At 37.8% G+C, this 16,600-nt stretch overlaps 1 protein-coding gene across 1 annotated transcript in view; it reads right to left on the bottom strand.

Moving 5' to 3' along the window:
• The window catches only part of LOC107710192 (A disintegrin and metalloproteinase with thrombospondin motifs 14-like), a 62,241-nt gene extending 46,102 nt beyond the window's left edge, over window positions 1-16,139 (bottom strand). The window contains 2 exon segments of the mRNA XM_016514933.1: window positions 14,963-15,342; window positions 15,916-16,139. Of these exon segments, the coding sequence (XP_016370419.1) occupies window positions 14,963-15,342; window positions 15,916-15,994 (459 nt within the window). The 5' untranslated portion in view covers window positions 15,995-16,139.
• Window positions 16,140-16,600: the final 461 nt, after the last annotated feature.

Below are 16,600 nucleotides of genomic sequence, written 5' to 3'. Positions count from 1 at the left end.
CCCCTACCCCAAAATGGTCTCGCACCTATTTTGATAGCTCCGCCCCACACATACGTACGCATATGCAATCCAGGCAACGTTTAGTTCTGTGAAACAAAGCCAAACCAATGTTACACCGTGACTACACCGGACGCGAGTGGCGCGGCGCGACAAAATACTATAGAACTCATTATAATCAGTGATGCTGTCTACACCATAGATATATATACATATCTATGGTCAACACTGGATGCGGTGCGGCGCGACACGACAAATCCCCGACAGAAAACTCAGCGAGGAAACGGAGGACAGGGAATGATGGGAAGGAAAAGCACTGGTGGTTGCAGAAGCGTCTGCTGTAACCATTGACTGATATTTGATTCGAACAGAGCTGTTAGACTGTTCTTCTACCGCACCACAAACCCCAATAACAACAGACACCGTTAAAGACTCCTTCACTTCAGAGAAACAACATCCAAACGGCTGTCGCTTTAATAAAAGCCCCGTCACATCAAATAAGCCAATATGACACTCTGGTTTCACAGTTTCTGACGAGAACATAAGCGCTGCTTGCCTGAGCAAATCACGACGAGGGTGTTCCGAGCGGTTGCTAGGGTGTTTAGGATGGTTGCTAGGGTGTTCTGGGTGGTTGTATCATAGATCTGCATCTTTAATCAAAATTGAAACTGAAATCGTGATATGGAAAAATTTAAATGAAGAAATTAAGATTAGTATTGTAATTGTAATGTATTGATATTGTACTGTAAAAATCATTACTATTATGAACAATAGTTTTTATTTTTAAATTTGAAACAGTTAAATATTAATATTAATATTAATATTAGTATTTCTTATTTTATTTAAATTTCTTCTTTAGTAATATCATGTTTATTAAAATAATACAATACTACTACTACTACTACGAATAATAATAATAATAATTTCATCATTTGTTTGTGAAGACTGCTCGCGCATGCGGCTGTGCGCGACTCCGTGTAAAAGTGGTTTAATGCACTTGCGTCTCAAAATGGTTTTATGACGCAAAATTAATGTAAACACAGCCAGTTATGTCTTAAGGGATTAAACGGACAGGACAAACCATATTACTTGCGTGTGTGAATGCAGCTTAGATCTCCCGCTGTCTATGATTATTAGTAAAAAACAACAGTAAAGATGAAGAAAAATCACTCACAGTTCTTGAATTGAAAACGTTCAGATAATCGTAAATACTGAAAGCACTCTTTGTTTGTTGTTTGTAATATGTTTCTATGCTCCTCTTTATTATTTGCTACTTGCTTGTATGTTTTGAAGTTATATTATTTTAAAATTCTTAACATACAAATGTTTTAATTATTTTTTTCAATTTGTAATTATTTTAAAAAGTACTTAATTACTTATGTAAGGATATGTAAATATAAGGATTTGAAGATTCTCAAGTTGGTAAACTAATTAATTAATAAGGGGGAAAAAGTAGATCAAGAATCGTTCTGGAATCGGATCGTGACTCCCAGAATCGGAATCGGATCGGATTGTGAGGTGACTAAAGATTCCCACCCCTATTAAACAAGCAAAGCAAAACCTGGACATTTAAAAAAAAATCACTTATTATTATTAAAGGTGGGGTAAGTGATTTCTGGTAGCCAATGTTGATATTTCAAATCACCAAAACAAACACACCCCTACCCCAAAAGGGTCTCGCACCTATTTTGATAGCTCCGCCCCACACATACGTACGCATATGCAATCCAGGCAACGTTTAGTTCTGTGAAACAAAGCCAAACCAATGTTACACCGTGACTACACCGGACGCGAGTGGCGCGGCGCGACAAAATACTATAGAACTCATTATAATCAGTGATGCTGTCTACACCATAGATATATATACTGTATATATCTATCGTCTACACTGGATGCGGTGCAGCACGACACGACAAATCCCCGACAGAAAACTGCTGCTGCGTTCTATTCATGACGTATTGACACAAATTTCAAATAATTTTCAACGGTCGCTTTGTCGCGTCCAGTGTACTAGACAGCTCGGCTAATGTCCGTCCTGTGCACTGAGTACTCTCTCCTCCACATCATGAGTAGACACGCCCCTTACTGCTGATTGGCTACAAGTTTGTTTTGCTATTCAGCCCGAATCAGTTTTCTAAAGCGTTTTTGAAAAATCGCTTACCCCACCTTTAAACAAGCAAAGCAAAACCTGGACATTAAAAAAACCTATTATTATTATTAAACAAGCAAAGCAAAACCTGGACATTTAAAAATAAAATAACGTATTATTATTATTAAATAAGCAAAGCAAAACCTGGACATTTAAAAAAAAAAAATCACAATCTTAATCAGAAAATTCACAATAAGATTTTACACATCTCCACATAAATTGAGATATTGTGGTCAGGAATGAGTTACAATGCAAAGCTAAATGTTTCGAGTTAGGGCTTCCAAAAAAAATCTAACCAAGCCAAAAGCAACAAACAGTGACACCAGTAACAAAAAATGACTTCTGGTAAAAACTCAACTGAACACTTGTACGAGTACAGTGCCTTTCCTTTTTGTTTAAAATACCATCAAACTGTCATTTCAGGCTGAACGTAGCCAAAAAAGGCCAAGAAACAGCAACAAGAAAAGCATCCGCAAGCTTTTTTTGGCAGGAATGCTATAAATACACTTTCAGCAATCCAGACCATAATGGACTGCGTTTAGCCTGCACTTGACCAACAGGACAAACTCCTCCTACCCGTGACTTCAAACTTTATATATTTGTATATAAGCTTAACGTCAGCAGAGAACGAAAGATGCTCGATGATAGGTGTTAGAAGGGGGTCGAAATTGTTCAGAGGCCAGAAAATGCCAAGAGCCGAGGCTAAAGCTCTTCTTCTGCGGCTCACACAGCTCTCATGGAGTGGAAATTTAACTCATGTGTTTGGACAGACGTTTGCTCAGTGGATGGAGCTCTCACCTGAACAAAGGCAGAAGGAAGCACTTTCATCTGGAACACAAAGACCGTATGTGGTCCATAATGAAGGCCAGGAAACACAAAGCCCAAACGGTCATTATTTTTAATTATTGTAATCTTTGCTGCTGTTACGGTTCTTTCTCCAGAGGAACAGCAGACTCAAGCCAAGTTCTGTGGGATTTGACATCAGCAAAGCATTCGGATTTTGGTTGAAGGATGTGGGATTTAGTCAAATGTCAACTTACACATAAGATTCTCACAAAAGAGTGAAAGGCGAAGGACTCTTTCCACACCAGACAGTAAACGATCACCCAAAACACCCTGGCAAGCATCCTGAAAACCACAGCAGTGAGTTTTGCATGAAAAAACATCACTTAAATTTACTTCAGAACATGAAAATATCTAGTTAAAGCATGCAGAATCCCACAAGTTCAAATTCAGATTGTGAGGTCACCGCCTGTCCATCATTTTCCATCTCCTGTGCACCTATGTGACCGAGTCCTTCTTGACAATATGACTGAAAAAGCAAACTTGACGCCTCTTTAAGCACGAATATACACTAAATTCCACATATCAGCTCCACTGTCTTTGAAGCTGGATATTTATAATATAGCGAGACGCTGCGTCCAGCCCCATACGACCGCGAGCATTTCACACATGCAAGCTAGAAGAATCACACATGAGCAAAACGGCTGAGTAAATTGAGTATTCAAATATTTCATCATCACTGTCGCATTCTGAAAGAATTCTGTCATTGTGAGTCAAAGGGAGGTTTCTTAAAAAGGAAGTTTCTTAAAAAGTATAATGTGTACAACAACCAGAAATAGATGCATGTCAAATACTGAAATTATCTGCAATATAAAGTTTAAATGGAGCGTGTAAGTAAAGTGTTTTCAGCTGAATTAATTGCAGAAACGTAATAATTAGAGTTTAAAACAAACCAGAGGAGTATCTTGCAAGCACAATGAAAACAGCAATGCAAATACTGTGAAATAAATGACCAACACTTGTTATTTATAGACAAAACACTATATCTGGGGGATCTGAATCCGTTTCTCAGAGATGTGACTTACTGAAGAAGAAGGTGCAATGCTGTAAAACAGAGCTGGTTTTTCCAAAAACTGCTCGACAAACAAAAAGACAAAGAAAAGGCAAGCGTCCAGTGGTGAGAAAAACCCTTCTTTATTGTCACACCACAGCAAAACATGCAATTTGAGGGAGATTGTTTGTCAACCTATAATTTGTAGTCAGGAGCTCGGCCTTCTGTTTGAAGTAAACAATACTGAGAGCCAAGCATTTGGACAATAATACGTTTCTATATGTATTTTTTGAAAGATATTAATACTTTTATTCAGCAAGTGTGCATTAAATTGATCAAAGTGACAGTAAAGACATTTGGGTCATTCCGTGTCAACTCAACCAGAGGTCCCCGGCTCAAATTTTTGAATTTGCTAATATTTTTCTAAAGAAAGATAAACATGTATAGTGATGAAAGCCAAAATATTAAATGTCGTGGATGAATATTTACTGAGTAATCCACTATTTTGTAGACGGTGGTCAAAATGGCAATTTTCAGGGGGTTAAAAATGACTTCAGAAAGATGGCAGCATCATGTTACTTTTACACAGAGATTGGTAGGTCTGTTAGTAAAATCTGTTGACTTTGGCGATCTTTGTTGCATTATGTGCCAATGGTGACCATTCAAAAATGGGGAAAGAGCACTTTTCAAGTTTTTTTCTCCAAAGTTTGCAGGCCTGTAACTCAAAAAATATTAAAGATATCTTAATGCTCTTTTAGATATTGGGTCTTAACAAACTTCCCTTTTGGCATCGTCATTTGTAAGGCCCTATATTGTTCGGTTCCAGAGATATTGGAATTTCAATATGGCTCCAGGAATAAATCATTAAATTGTACACATTTTCAGTGGTCAAAAACCAAATGTTTTTGTAATGTTACAAAAGACTTATATTTCAAATAAATGCTTGTCTTTTCAACTTTCTATTCATCAAATAATTCTTAAGAATAAAACATATCAGGTTCCACAAAAATATTTGGCAGAACTGTTTTCAACATCGATAATAATCAGTTTCTTGAGCATCAATCAGCATATTAGAATGATTTCTGAAGGATCATGTGACACTGAAGACTGGAGTAATGATGCTGAAAACACAGCTGCGCATCACAGAAATAAATTACATTTTACAATATATTCACATAGAGAACAGTTATTTGAAATTGTAATAATTTTTCAAAATTTTTTACTGTATTTTTAATCAAATAAACGCAGCCTTGTTGAGCAGAAGGGACTTTAACAATATTTTTATTTGCATGGACGTGACATCCGGACAATGATACGTTTGAAATCTGCATACAAGGACAAAATGTTAAGGTTAGGGGTTTATTTAAATCACTAATAGTAATCAATCAGTAATAATTAGCTATAGTGTCATATGTGACCCTGGAGCATAAAACCAGTCATAAGTAGCACGGGTATATTTTTGTAGCAATGGCCAACAATACATGGGTCAGAATTATAAATTTTTCTTTTATGCCAAAAATCATTAGGATAATAAGTAAAGATCATGTTCCATGAAGATATTTTGTAAATTTCCTACCGGCATTAATATATAAAAATGTAATTTTTGATTAGTAATATGCATTGCTAAGGACTTTAAAGGCGATTTTCTCAATATTTAGATTTTTTTTTTTTTTGCACCCTCAGATTCCAGATTTTCAAATAGTTGTATCTCGGCCAAATATCCTTCCTATCTGTCCTATCCTAACAAACCCTACATCAATGGAAAGCTTATTTATTCAGCTTTTTCAAAAAATTGACCCTTATTACTGGTTTTGTGGTCCAGGGTCACATATTTGCAAAGCTGTAACCAAACTTTCAGAACATTATGCACATTCCCTCTAAATCCAGCATGAACCTGTAGTCAGTGTGAATTGACAGGAGTGCGTCGCTTGCGTGACACTTTCTAAAGGAATATTGTGATCCGGCATACAGAGCAGCATCAGCTGTCATTGCAAATGGAAAACATCACATCACATCACATCACATCACATCACGCAGAGAGATTCACACTAATTAACGCAGATCACAGCAAGCGCTGACGGACACGGACATAATGCTCTCACACCACGACTTCATCTTTCGTAATCCCATCCGTCAACACACCAGGAGTAACTACACATCACCACAGCGCTCTCTACACTCCTCAAAATAAACAGGCTTCATATCTGGTGTAATATCAGCCTTCACACGGGGCTCCGGTTTACAGGAATAGCTTCTGTCATCATTTACTCACTCTCATGCCGTTCCAAACCCGTAGGACTTACGACATCAAGGTGAACAAACGATGACAGAATTTTTATTTTTGATTGAGCTATTTTTGTAATTACTCCATTGGGGTCTGGAATTTAAAAAAAATCTTGTGCATCAGTTTTCCCGGCAGGTCACGTGACTGTGTCTATGATGGAAACACAAATAGTCGCTTCTTGATACGGTTAATACTCCTGTTTTCAACGCACATACAGTACATTCATTCACGAAATTAGACCTTATGTCATCGCTGCTACATCCACATTCACTACAGTACACACTCATAAATGTAAGAACGTAACACTTTTAGCAGGATTTTTTTTCTAACTTGTGCTTAGACAAGTTAGAATAACCCGCTTTTTCCAGTTTACACTCTTTCAGAAAGCAAGTATTAGTTACCAACTTGACCAACGGATAACTTATAGTACCGCTCCACTGTTTCTAATCGTCGTTAGTCGAGAAAACGTTGTCTGTATGTGTTTTTTTCAGATTTCTTCAGCTTCCCGCGTGTAATCAAAAACAGTGCGAACTGTGGTGTTTGGTTCACAAACAAATGATTCTTATGAGCCGATTCAAAATAATTCACGACACAGGAAAGAGTTCGCTCGTGAGTTAGCGGGTTGAATCAGATTCACTCGGTGAATCGTTATGAGCAGTTCCTATCTGTCTCCCTTAACTAAACCGTGAGTCACTTTTCGGTTATTTCCGATTCGAAATGAACTGGAAACTGTTATTATGACGCTTAGGTTCATGAGTCATTTTCCTTCTTTATTATTAAATCACTTACAATTTTACAACAATAGCCAGGTGGTACATAAAGACAATTTTAAGGAAGAAGAAAATAAAAATGAACAAAATTAATTAAAACAACAAATAAAGAATAAAAATTACCAAAAAAAAAAAAATCAGATTAGGAATAGTTTTTAGGCATTGCTGAACCTCTTATTTCAAAATTTAAAATAGTGGTTTATCCCTAGACACATGTCTGTTCACTGATTGATTGTTCAAATGGCGACCTGTAAATCAAAATGTCTGATTCACGAACAAATCATTCTTATGAACCATTTTTTAATGAGTCAGTCAAAAGAGTTCACAAGCAGCTTCGAATTTACTTCATATCTAAAGCCCCGTTCAGACTACACGATTTTAGCCCGATTTTGCCACGATCTGCTTGACGTAGGGTGTCGTGGGGAATTCGTAAAAGACAATGGGCGTCGGGACGCAAGATTCCATCGTTTCAGCTCATAGTGGCAAAGAAAGAAAAATGCTGGCGAACGATAGCGGAAGCGCTTCAGCAATGTTTACACTCTTGTTCTCGGAAGTCAGATGCTAGTTCCGCCTTCTCGATGACATCACGCGCGTCGTTAAAGACGGCACGCGATGAATGGTCGGGAAGCAACGTGTAGTCTGACTATATATATAAATTTTATTTAATTGTTTCTCTTTTGTTATATTTTATATATTTTTTTAAATATTCTACATTTTTATTAATTTTTTTTTTCTCTTTTGTCTGGAGCCTTGTATGGTTTACTGTAAATAAATAACCTTTCATCAGAAATGCAAGATAATGAAGGCTGGCTCCTTCTTGTCAGTGCTGAACTTTAAAAACAAGACATCTCGCTTCTGTGAGGACCGTGTAAACATAAGTGCAAGCTAGTGACGGCACGTCCAGATTTCCCAGAATTCAGGGAGGTCCGAATGAATCTAGCAACCGCAAAGATCTTGGACGCAGAGATAGAACAGATACGCTTTCACAGCATTCCATATCACCACGCATATCCTAAACTTGATTTGCTGTGGGTTTACCATGGAGACAAGCTAAAGTTAGAGATGGAAATAGTCCAGAGATTCAGCCGACAGCTCAACTGACAGCTGTCACATTTGGTGTTAAAGGCCGCTTACATATGTGCACAGCAAACTTTTAAAACATGCACGCTCTGTGCATTTGGGTGAGCATTCATTACTGTCTGCATGTTGATTTATTCAGTGAACCGTATGAATCTGAAGCCTGCAGTTTGTAGGGCGGGGTACGCTCTTCGACACGCAGACCCTGCAAGCCAAGACGTGCCGGTGTTGATGTTGGCGTGCTCTCAATCACATGCTCGGCAGCTGATCTGTCTTTACCGTGACAGGCGTGCTTCCTCTCCCGCCTGATCCGTGCCATACCAATGACCTCATAGGTTTGAAGGGGACACCCTGCTATTCATAAAACCTTGAGGATGTGCTTTCAAATGCGCCGCATTACAGCAGCGATTACAGTTATCTCTGCTCATGCTGAGAGCAGCTGTCTGTGCATTTCTGCAGGGTGCGTTTAGGAGCACATGGACCTCCATCAGCGACTGTGTGTCCGATAACTCGCTGGTTGGAGGCAGATAAAGCAGAACTTTCAAATGACATCCTCTGCATTGCATAAGAGCTCTAATATATGGGCTTTTTGTGTCCATCGATGCGCTCTATCAATATTGTCATATTCACTGGATCCTGTACAGTCAGCTAGAATGAGGTTATGTTTGACAGACTGTGGATAAGAGCAACCGAGCGGATCGATATTGGCTTGTGAACATGTCACGCAGTGCAGTTGTCAGAAACAATCAGAAACAATTGCATTTGCAATGCAAGGCCTGAAACACACCGCAGTTACTGCCACAGCAACGCGTTAATACTGCTTCAAACAAGCTTGTATTGAAAAAGGTTGCCATAAATTGGCCTACAGTGCTTTTAACAGTACTTTCTTCTGAATTTAGCATGCCGTGCACAGTACGAATAGCCTCAGCACCAAAACTCTACATGCAGTGCTACTAACTGACATAAATATGCATCATTTGAATGCTGCAGATGGGAGATGTGTGATAAAGTTACATGTGAGTGCCATAGAGTGGTTATCCATTCACAAAACATCATAAACAACCACATTTTATGTTTGCAACTCATTATTCTTTGACGTAACTGTTGACGTTATTCTTTAATCAGAAGCATTTTCATGCATCTTGCATTTGAGGCCTAATATATACAGAAAAGTATGTGAAATACAAATGCATCTAGCTTTGCGACAACAATTTTGTGTCGGTGCATACTGAAATGTCAGACTGCAAGTCATAAAGCAACAAAAGCATTACAGTGTCTTTCTGCCAGCCTGTTACTGCCACAGCAATGCATTATGTTGCTTTATACAAGCCTACATTACAAAAGCTTGTCCAGAAATTGGCCTACAGGGCTTTTCACCATGTTTTCTGCTGAATTTAGCATGCAGTGTGCAGCATGAATAGCCTAAGCACCAAAACTCTACATGCATGGTCTGAAATGAATATGCATCATTTGCATGCTGACTTCAGAGAGACGTTTGGACCACCTCACATGTTAGCCATAGAGCGGTTATCCATGCACAGAATGTCAGAAACAACCAGATTTTATGTTTGCAACTAAGGTGCCATTACTCTTTAATCAGATGCAATTTAATGCATCTTGCATTTGCAATGTAAGGCCTAAAATATACAGAAAACCATGTGAAACCTAAATGCATCTAGATATGCGACATTGATTTTGTGTTGCTGCATTCTGAAACATGTCAGACTGTAAGTCATAAAGCAACAATAGCATAATGTTGCATTCTCAGCTTTGTCGATATAGTGTGCATTAGCATGCATTTTAATCCGTTTTCTCTTTCAGCTCAACTACTGACATGGTGAAGCAACAGAAGAGAATCTTACGGAGCAAGTTCTTCTAACACAATCTGAAATAAATGTGTTGTTTGCATGCTGCAGACACAAGATGTGTGAGAAAGACTTCAGAGAGACATTTGGACCACCTCACACATGAGTCTGTCAGAGTTTCAGCTTTCATGATCATGTCTGGTACGCTTCAGAGATTCAATGCCACCATAAATGTTGTCTGTTCACATAGGCCATTACCATTGCAGCAGCTAAATGAGACTATAATTATATTTCATCCTTGTTTACATCAATATGCAGTGAGCACACTGTGTGCCAAAACTGACACATTTCAGAGTACAAGATGCTGAGTTTAGTAAACAACTGGTTGTATTCAGTCATTTTAATTTCTGCAATCTTCCCACAGTGGGTCTCTGAAGGTTTAAGGTCCAATAAAGAATGAGGAAACTCTCATTTTGTTGGGTTTCTCAACAATAGAAACATGATTTGCAGGAACTGGAGCAGACGGTATGTTTCGATTTGAATGCAATCGAGCCTTTTTAGGATGAAATTGCTAAATATCACCACCTGGTTAATCAATTAAACAAATTAAGAGTTTCAAACTTTACTGATGCACTATAATGAAAGAAGCCTGTGCTAAATTTAGAATGAAATACTAGTGTACTGCTTACTGTGCAAGTATGCTACATTGTCACACGACCTTATTATGTGTGCTTGTTTGATTCCATTTATTTCATTACAAATAGTTCAAATGCATTTCTGAAATCCAGTCTGGCTTAAAATGTCTGCAAATCTGCATGGTGAAAATATAATAAAGATCACAGTTTTAATGCAACTTCCAGTTCATTAATTATGTTAAGTAAAGTGCTTTGCATTATGGGATACAGTTTCAATAGACTGCTGCATATGCACATAAAGACAAATATAGCAAGTTATAGCAAGGTATTCTACTGTATGCACACTGAAAATGTGCATACTATGCAAGGTATACTGTAGAAATAGTATAGCATACTCAGCCTCATTTTAACACACATTTCAAATCTGTTATTCTAAATGCATTGTCATGCTTCTTATAGCAGCTACACTCACACTGCTGAGATTCACAGGTTAAACCGACTGTCAACAGCTATTTTGCAGAGTAATCTTGAATATCTCAAGCAGGCACATCATAAACTGTGAATGCATTTGCTCACTGATAATTGCAGTTTGCAAAACCATTAATGCTGCACAAATAAACACTTCTGCTGCAGGCCAGACAGCAGCTGGAGTCTGTCACTTTCATTTTCCCGTCCCTTAACAATATTTTCTTGAACAGCACAGAATGGCTGTTGTGCTCGATTCTCGCAGGAGAGGCAGTGCAGTCTCGGCTCTGTCCGGGACAGCGGCGCAGGAGACAGTGATTACCTAAGCGAGTAATCAATGTGGCCGTAATGAATGATCTCATTGTGTGCGCAAACGTGCTGGAGGAACAGAGGCGCTCTGTGCTGCCCCTCGCGGAAATCACTGCTGCTGATGGGAGTATTGAGTTGCACTGAAAAAGCAAAGCAATTTTGGCTGCCTCCTAAAGCTCTTTGATTAAACTAATAACAGTGGAGACTACAACACAGACGTCCTGTCACAGAAGTGCTATGCGTGTGTCAAGCAGTCACAACAACAATGCACATGCATATACATATGGAAGCTCATTTATGCCATGGAATAAAATATTTTTGTTTCACAGTTTGAACTTTTTTTCCAGAATTTTAAGTTTACATCTCACACTTCTTATTTTTCCCCAAAATTCTTAGTTTATACAGTACGTTGCAATATTGACATGTTTCCTCTGAATTCTGAATTTACATCTCTGAATTCTGACTTTTTTTCTCCAGAATTCTGAGTTTTTCGGAATTCTGGGTTTATAACTCGCAATTCTGACTTTTTAAGTTACAATTCAGAGTTTATATCTCACAATTCTGACATTTTATCTCACAGTTCTGAGTTTAAATCTCACAATTCTTTCTGACTTTTTTCTCTGAATTCTGAGTTTGCATCTCGTAATTTTGACTTTTTTTACACAGAATTCTAATTCTTGCAATTCTGTCATTTTTCTCCAGAACTCTGAGGTTACATCATGAAATTCTGACTTTTTTTTTTACTCAGATTTCAGGATTTATTTCTCGCAATTCTGACATTTTAGCTTACAACTTAGAGTTTATATCTTGCAATTCTGACTTTTTTTCTCTGAATTCTGAGTTTACATCTCACAATTGTGATGTTTTGTCTCCAGAATTCTGGGTTTATATTTTGAAATTCTGACTTTTTTTTACTCTGAATTTAGGATTTCTCACAATTCTGACATTTTAGCTTACAATTAAGTGTTTATATCTTGCAATTCTGACTTTTTTTCTCTGAATTCTGCTTTTACATCTCGCAATTCTGATGTTTATCTCCAGAATTATGGGTTTATATTTTGAAATTCTGACATTTTTCTTAGATTTCTGAGTTTAGATCTCGTAATTCTGATGTTTTTCGCAATTCTGGGTTTATAACTTGCAATTCTGACTTTTTAAGTTACAATTCAGAGTTTATATCTCACAATTCTGACATTTTATCTCACAGTTCTAAGTTTATATCTCACAATTCTGACTTTTTTCTCTGAATTCTGAGTTTGCATCTCGTAATTTTGACTTTTTTTCCACAGAATTCTAAGTTTACATCTCGCAATTCTGTCATTTTTCTCCAGAACTCTGAGGTTACATCATGAAATTCTGGGTTTATATTTTGAAATTCTGACTTTTTTTTACTCTGAATTTAGGATTTCTCGCAATTCTGACATTTTAGCTTACAACTTAGAGTTTATATCTTGCAATTCTGACTTTTTTTCTCTGAATTCTGAGTTTACATCTCACAATTGTGATGTTTTGTCTCCAGAATTCTGGGTTTATATTTTGAAATTCTGACTTTTTTTCTTGGAATTCTAAGTTTACATCTCGCACTTCTGTCTTATTCTCCAGAATTCTAAGTTTATATCTTGGAATACTGATTTTTTCCTTCAGAATTCTGAGTTTACATCTCACAAGTCTGACTTTTTTCTCTAAATCCTTAGCTTACATCTCACAATTTTTTTATTCCGAGGTAGAAACAAGTTTCCATATATACAAACACGTCACATAAGAGTGAGTTGCGAGACCCGCAGCTGCTTTCTTGCGGTCTGTGCTTTGATTTGAGACTGAGGAATGACCACTATCAAGGGTCTAATTACTCAGGTTTAAAGGGTCAGAAGGGTCAACTGAATCCATGCGTGTTTTATGGAGATTTAGGACGGTTTGAGTCTGTGACCTGAACAAATCCTCGAGTCTCCATAAGAGAACAAAACAAGGCAGAACTCTTCTTGTTCTAGTTAGGACAGAATGTTGACTGTTGCACAGCCCTGATTATGTTTCAGCTGCCAAATTAATGAATCCTGTCATACTCTGGGTACATTTGTGTACTGTGACCCCTGGATAAGGACTTAAGTGAAATAAGGACAAGGATAAGGACAAGTGAAAGTATGGTCAGAGTTGATGGGCATGTGAATATTACGTAAGAATCTACAGCCACTTGACAGTTGAACATGTCCAGAGGGGAAGTGGATAATCAGTAAACTCAGATTAATACAACAGTTTGTGTCATTATAATGGATGCAACGCTGGCTGCATCCCGAAACCCGGTGAGCTGCAAACCTGGCATCTTCATGCAATATGAGCAGCACTTCAAAGCATTTGATGCCCCAAAACACTTTACAAATTTGGAGCCCTCCTATGCTGTGCATGCCCAAAAACTTTGTCTTATGTTTGGAGAGCAGCTATGATGGACAAAAAAGCTACTATGCTACTATGGTGGCCAAAAATTATGGCAAGACAGTTTTTTCATGCACTGGTCAATTTTGAGATATTGGGCTATTTGGCTTTTCGTAATATGTTGTTTCAGACTAGAGGAATATATATAGACCCAAAATGCACTCTTAAGTGTTTATTTTAATGCATTTATCTATTCGTGTCTGTAGATTTCAATTACAATACAAATCTTTAAAAGTTTTTTTCTCCACTTCAGCAGCACTTACATACACTAAAATATAGGGTTTTATTCCTGTTTATATCCTGAAGGTTTTTACTGTGGGTTTGTTCATATTTCATTTGACCTGGTTTATGTAACATTTTACTTCTAAAAACATGGTAAAGATATATTTATCCTGGCTATTGACAGTATTTTTGGGGTGATAAAAGGGAAATACAAAATCCCCTCTGTAAAAAACCTTGAGCCCTAATATGTCAACAGAATAAAACAAAAATTTTGAACCAGGCTTAAAATGTTAAGACTTGCAAATTAGATATGCAAATTAGTGCATATTTAATTTAAATGTTGCATTATTTGCGTATTTAAACATAACATTTGAAGTCCCTCTCCTATATAATCCAATGCTTTATCATTTTGCGGGGCCGAAAACCGGGTGAAGAATTACACGCAGTTACTTTCTTGATTTTTGCTTATGAGTTATTGTTTTTAATAAAGCGAAACCATTTGTATATGGTGATTCGATAAACTTTCTTTTAATCAAGACTCTGAGTAATTTATTAAGGGTAATATATTATCTGAATTTAATTCATAAATCTTCAGCGCGGGTTTCATAGTGGAAGGACTCAGCTGAGCTGACCAGGACGTTTTGCTGTGGACCCTGGACCTTACATTACACTTCCCATTGATAAGAGGTAAGGGCTGTATTTAATCAGGACAGCTACAGATGGGGAATAAAGTGTATATATAAGGTTTATTGGTCCATTAAAGGCGAAATAACACAACACATTTCAACTGGGGCAGTATGGTGGGTGATTGATTGATTGATTCTATTCACTTGGTGCACATCTATTTATGCACTAAATGCACTCTAGGTTTGCATTTCACCGATTGTTGAGAATGCACCATTTTTTGACAAAGCTGCACACACTTATGATGGCCAAGGTTGACATCTCACTGGGTTTTGAGACACAGCCAGTGTGAGCTGTTACTCACCAGTCCATCACAGTTACTGATGGCCACTGAGGCCCTCGGCATGTCCGTTACATCCCCGGTAAACATGCAGTCTCCCAGCATCCGCTCTTTGGCCTGTTCCTCAAAATCCTCCTGCCACTGAACAAAAGCTCCAGGGGCCACGAGTCTCCTGTTGGCCCTCAGGCGCAAGTGCAGCTCTTTTCCAAACACAGTGACGTTGAAGAACAGCTGTTGCGCGTTCAGTGCCGTGGTGTGCGGCGTAACGGGGGCGTCGCGCGGGACCCGTTTCCTGCCGGTTGGTGACGCTCTCGCGGAAAGCACGTTAGAAACGAACCGGCCGCGAGCGTCAGTGCTGAACGGGACAATCAGACCGAATTCACTCAGCTTACCGGAGAGATTCCCTAACAAAAACAAACAGAACAGAAGAGTGCATTAAAATCCTGTATACTTATATATACTTATATATATATATATATGCTATATGAAGCAATATGCATGTGCAATATATAATACATAAATGCTATATAATTCATGAATATATTGTGCATGCATATTATATTATATTATATATATATATATAGAGAGAGAGAGAGAGAGAGAGGCTATATAATGCAATATGCATGCTCAATATATATACTGTATATATACATAAATATATAAGCTATATAAGGCCATATGTATATAATGCAATATGCAATATATATAATGCAATTATTACTTTTTATAATATTTATGTATTAAGTATGAATATTAAAACTTATGAAGTTAACTGTTCATAGACATATGAATGGACATGCATGCAAAAATTCGCATTCACTCAGTAGCCTATTTGCAGCAGAAACAATTTTGGCGACTTGATCTCGAGTTAATTCTATTGGAGTGTTTTTAACCCGTTCTTTCTTGCTAAAGTTCGTGAAGTATTTACTGTTCACACTAAAAACAAAGATAAACTCATATAAACCAGCTTCTCTTACCATGAGATTTTGCAGCATGTCTATAGTCCATAAATAAGAGGTTTATCGTACAGTACATGAATAGATAAATATAATCCATAGCTGTGGCGGTGAGAGCCAATGCAGGAGACTTTTCTTCTGGAAGTACAGTGGAAACTTTCCTCCTGGACGCGGTTCATGAGGAACGGTGTGTTGGAGAAAGTTGCGCGGAACTGCGGAGCATTGCGAGCGTCTCTCGAACTCCAGACTGAGTTTCTGCAGAGTTCTGATGGACTGAAGTGGACTGGACTCAGATGGGACAACCCATCACTGAGAGCTCATGACGACAGCTCGAGCAGAGGGAAGGAAGAGCAGACCGCCTGAAGCTCCACACGTGGAAAAATGGGTCATACATGGTTAAATGTGCTTTTAATAATCAGAGGGAATGCAATGGTTAAAAGAAGTTCAATGCATTGGAAAGTCTCTGTGGCGCTTTTGTTGGACATTTATACTTTAAAAACACACTGGTGGGAAAAAGGCAGAATTTGAAAAGGTCATTTAAAGGGTTAGTTTAACTAAAAACGAAAATTCTGTCATCATTTATGCACCCTTAGTTTCCATAAAAGCAGTCATTAAAACAGTCCATATGACTTATGCACTGCGTTCCACGTCACAGATTTTGAAATGCAATATTTGTATGTAGGCCTATATATATATATATATATAT

The sequence above is a fragment of the Sinocyclocheilus rhinocerous genome, unplaced genomic scaffold (genome assembly GCF_001515625.1).
Source record: "Sinocyclocheilus rhinocerous isolate Xijiao unplaced genomic scaffold, SAMN03320098_v1.1 scaffold477, whole genome shotgun sequence".
Classification (NCBI taxonomy): domain Eukaryota; kingdom Metazoa; phylum Chordata; class Actinopteri; order Cypriniformes; family Cyprinidae; genus Sinocyclocheilus; species Sinocyclocheilus rhinocerous.
The sequence above is the reverse complement of the archived record's forward strand: the minus strand, read 5'-3'. Positions and strand labels throughout refer to the sequence as shown.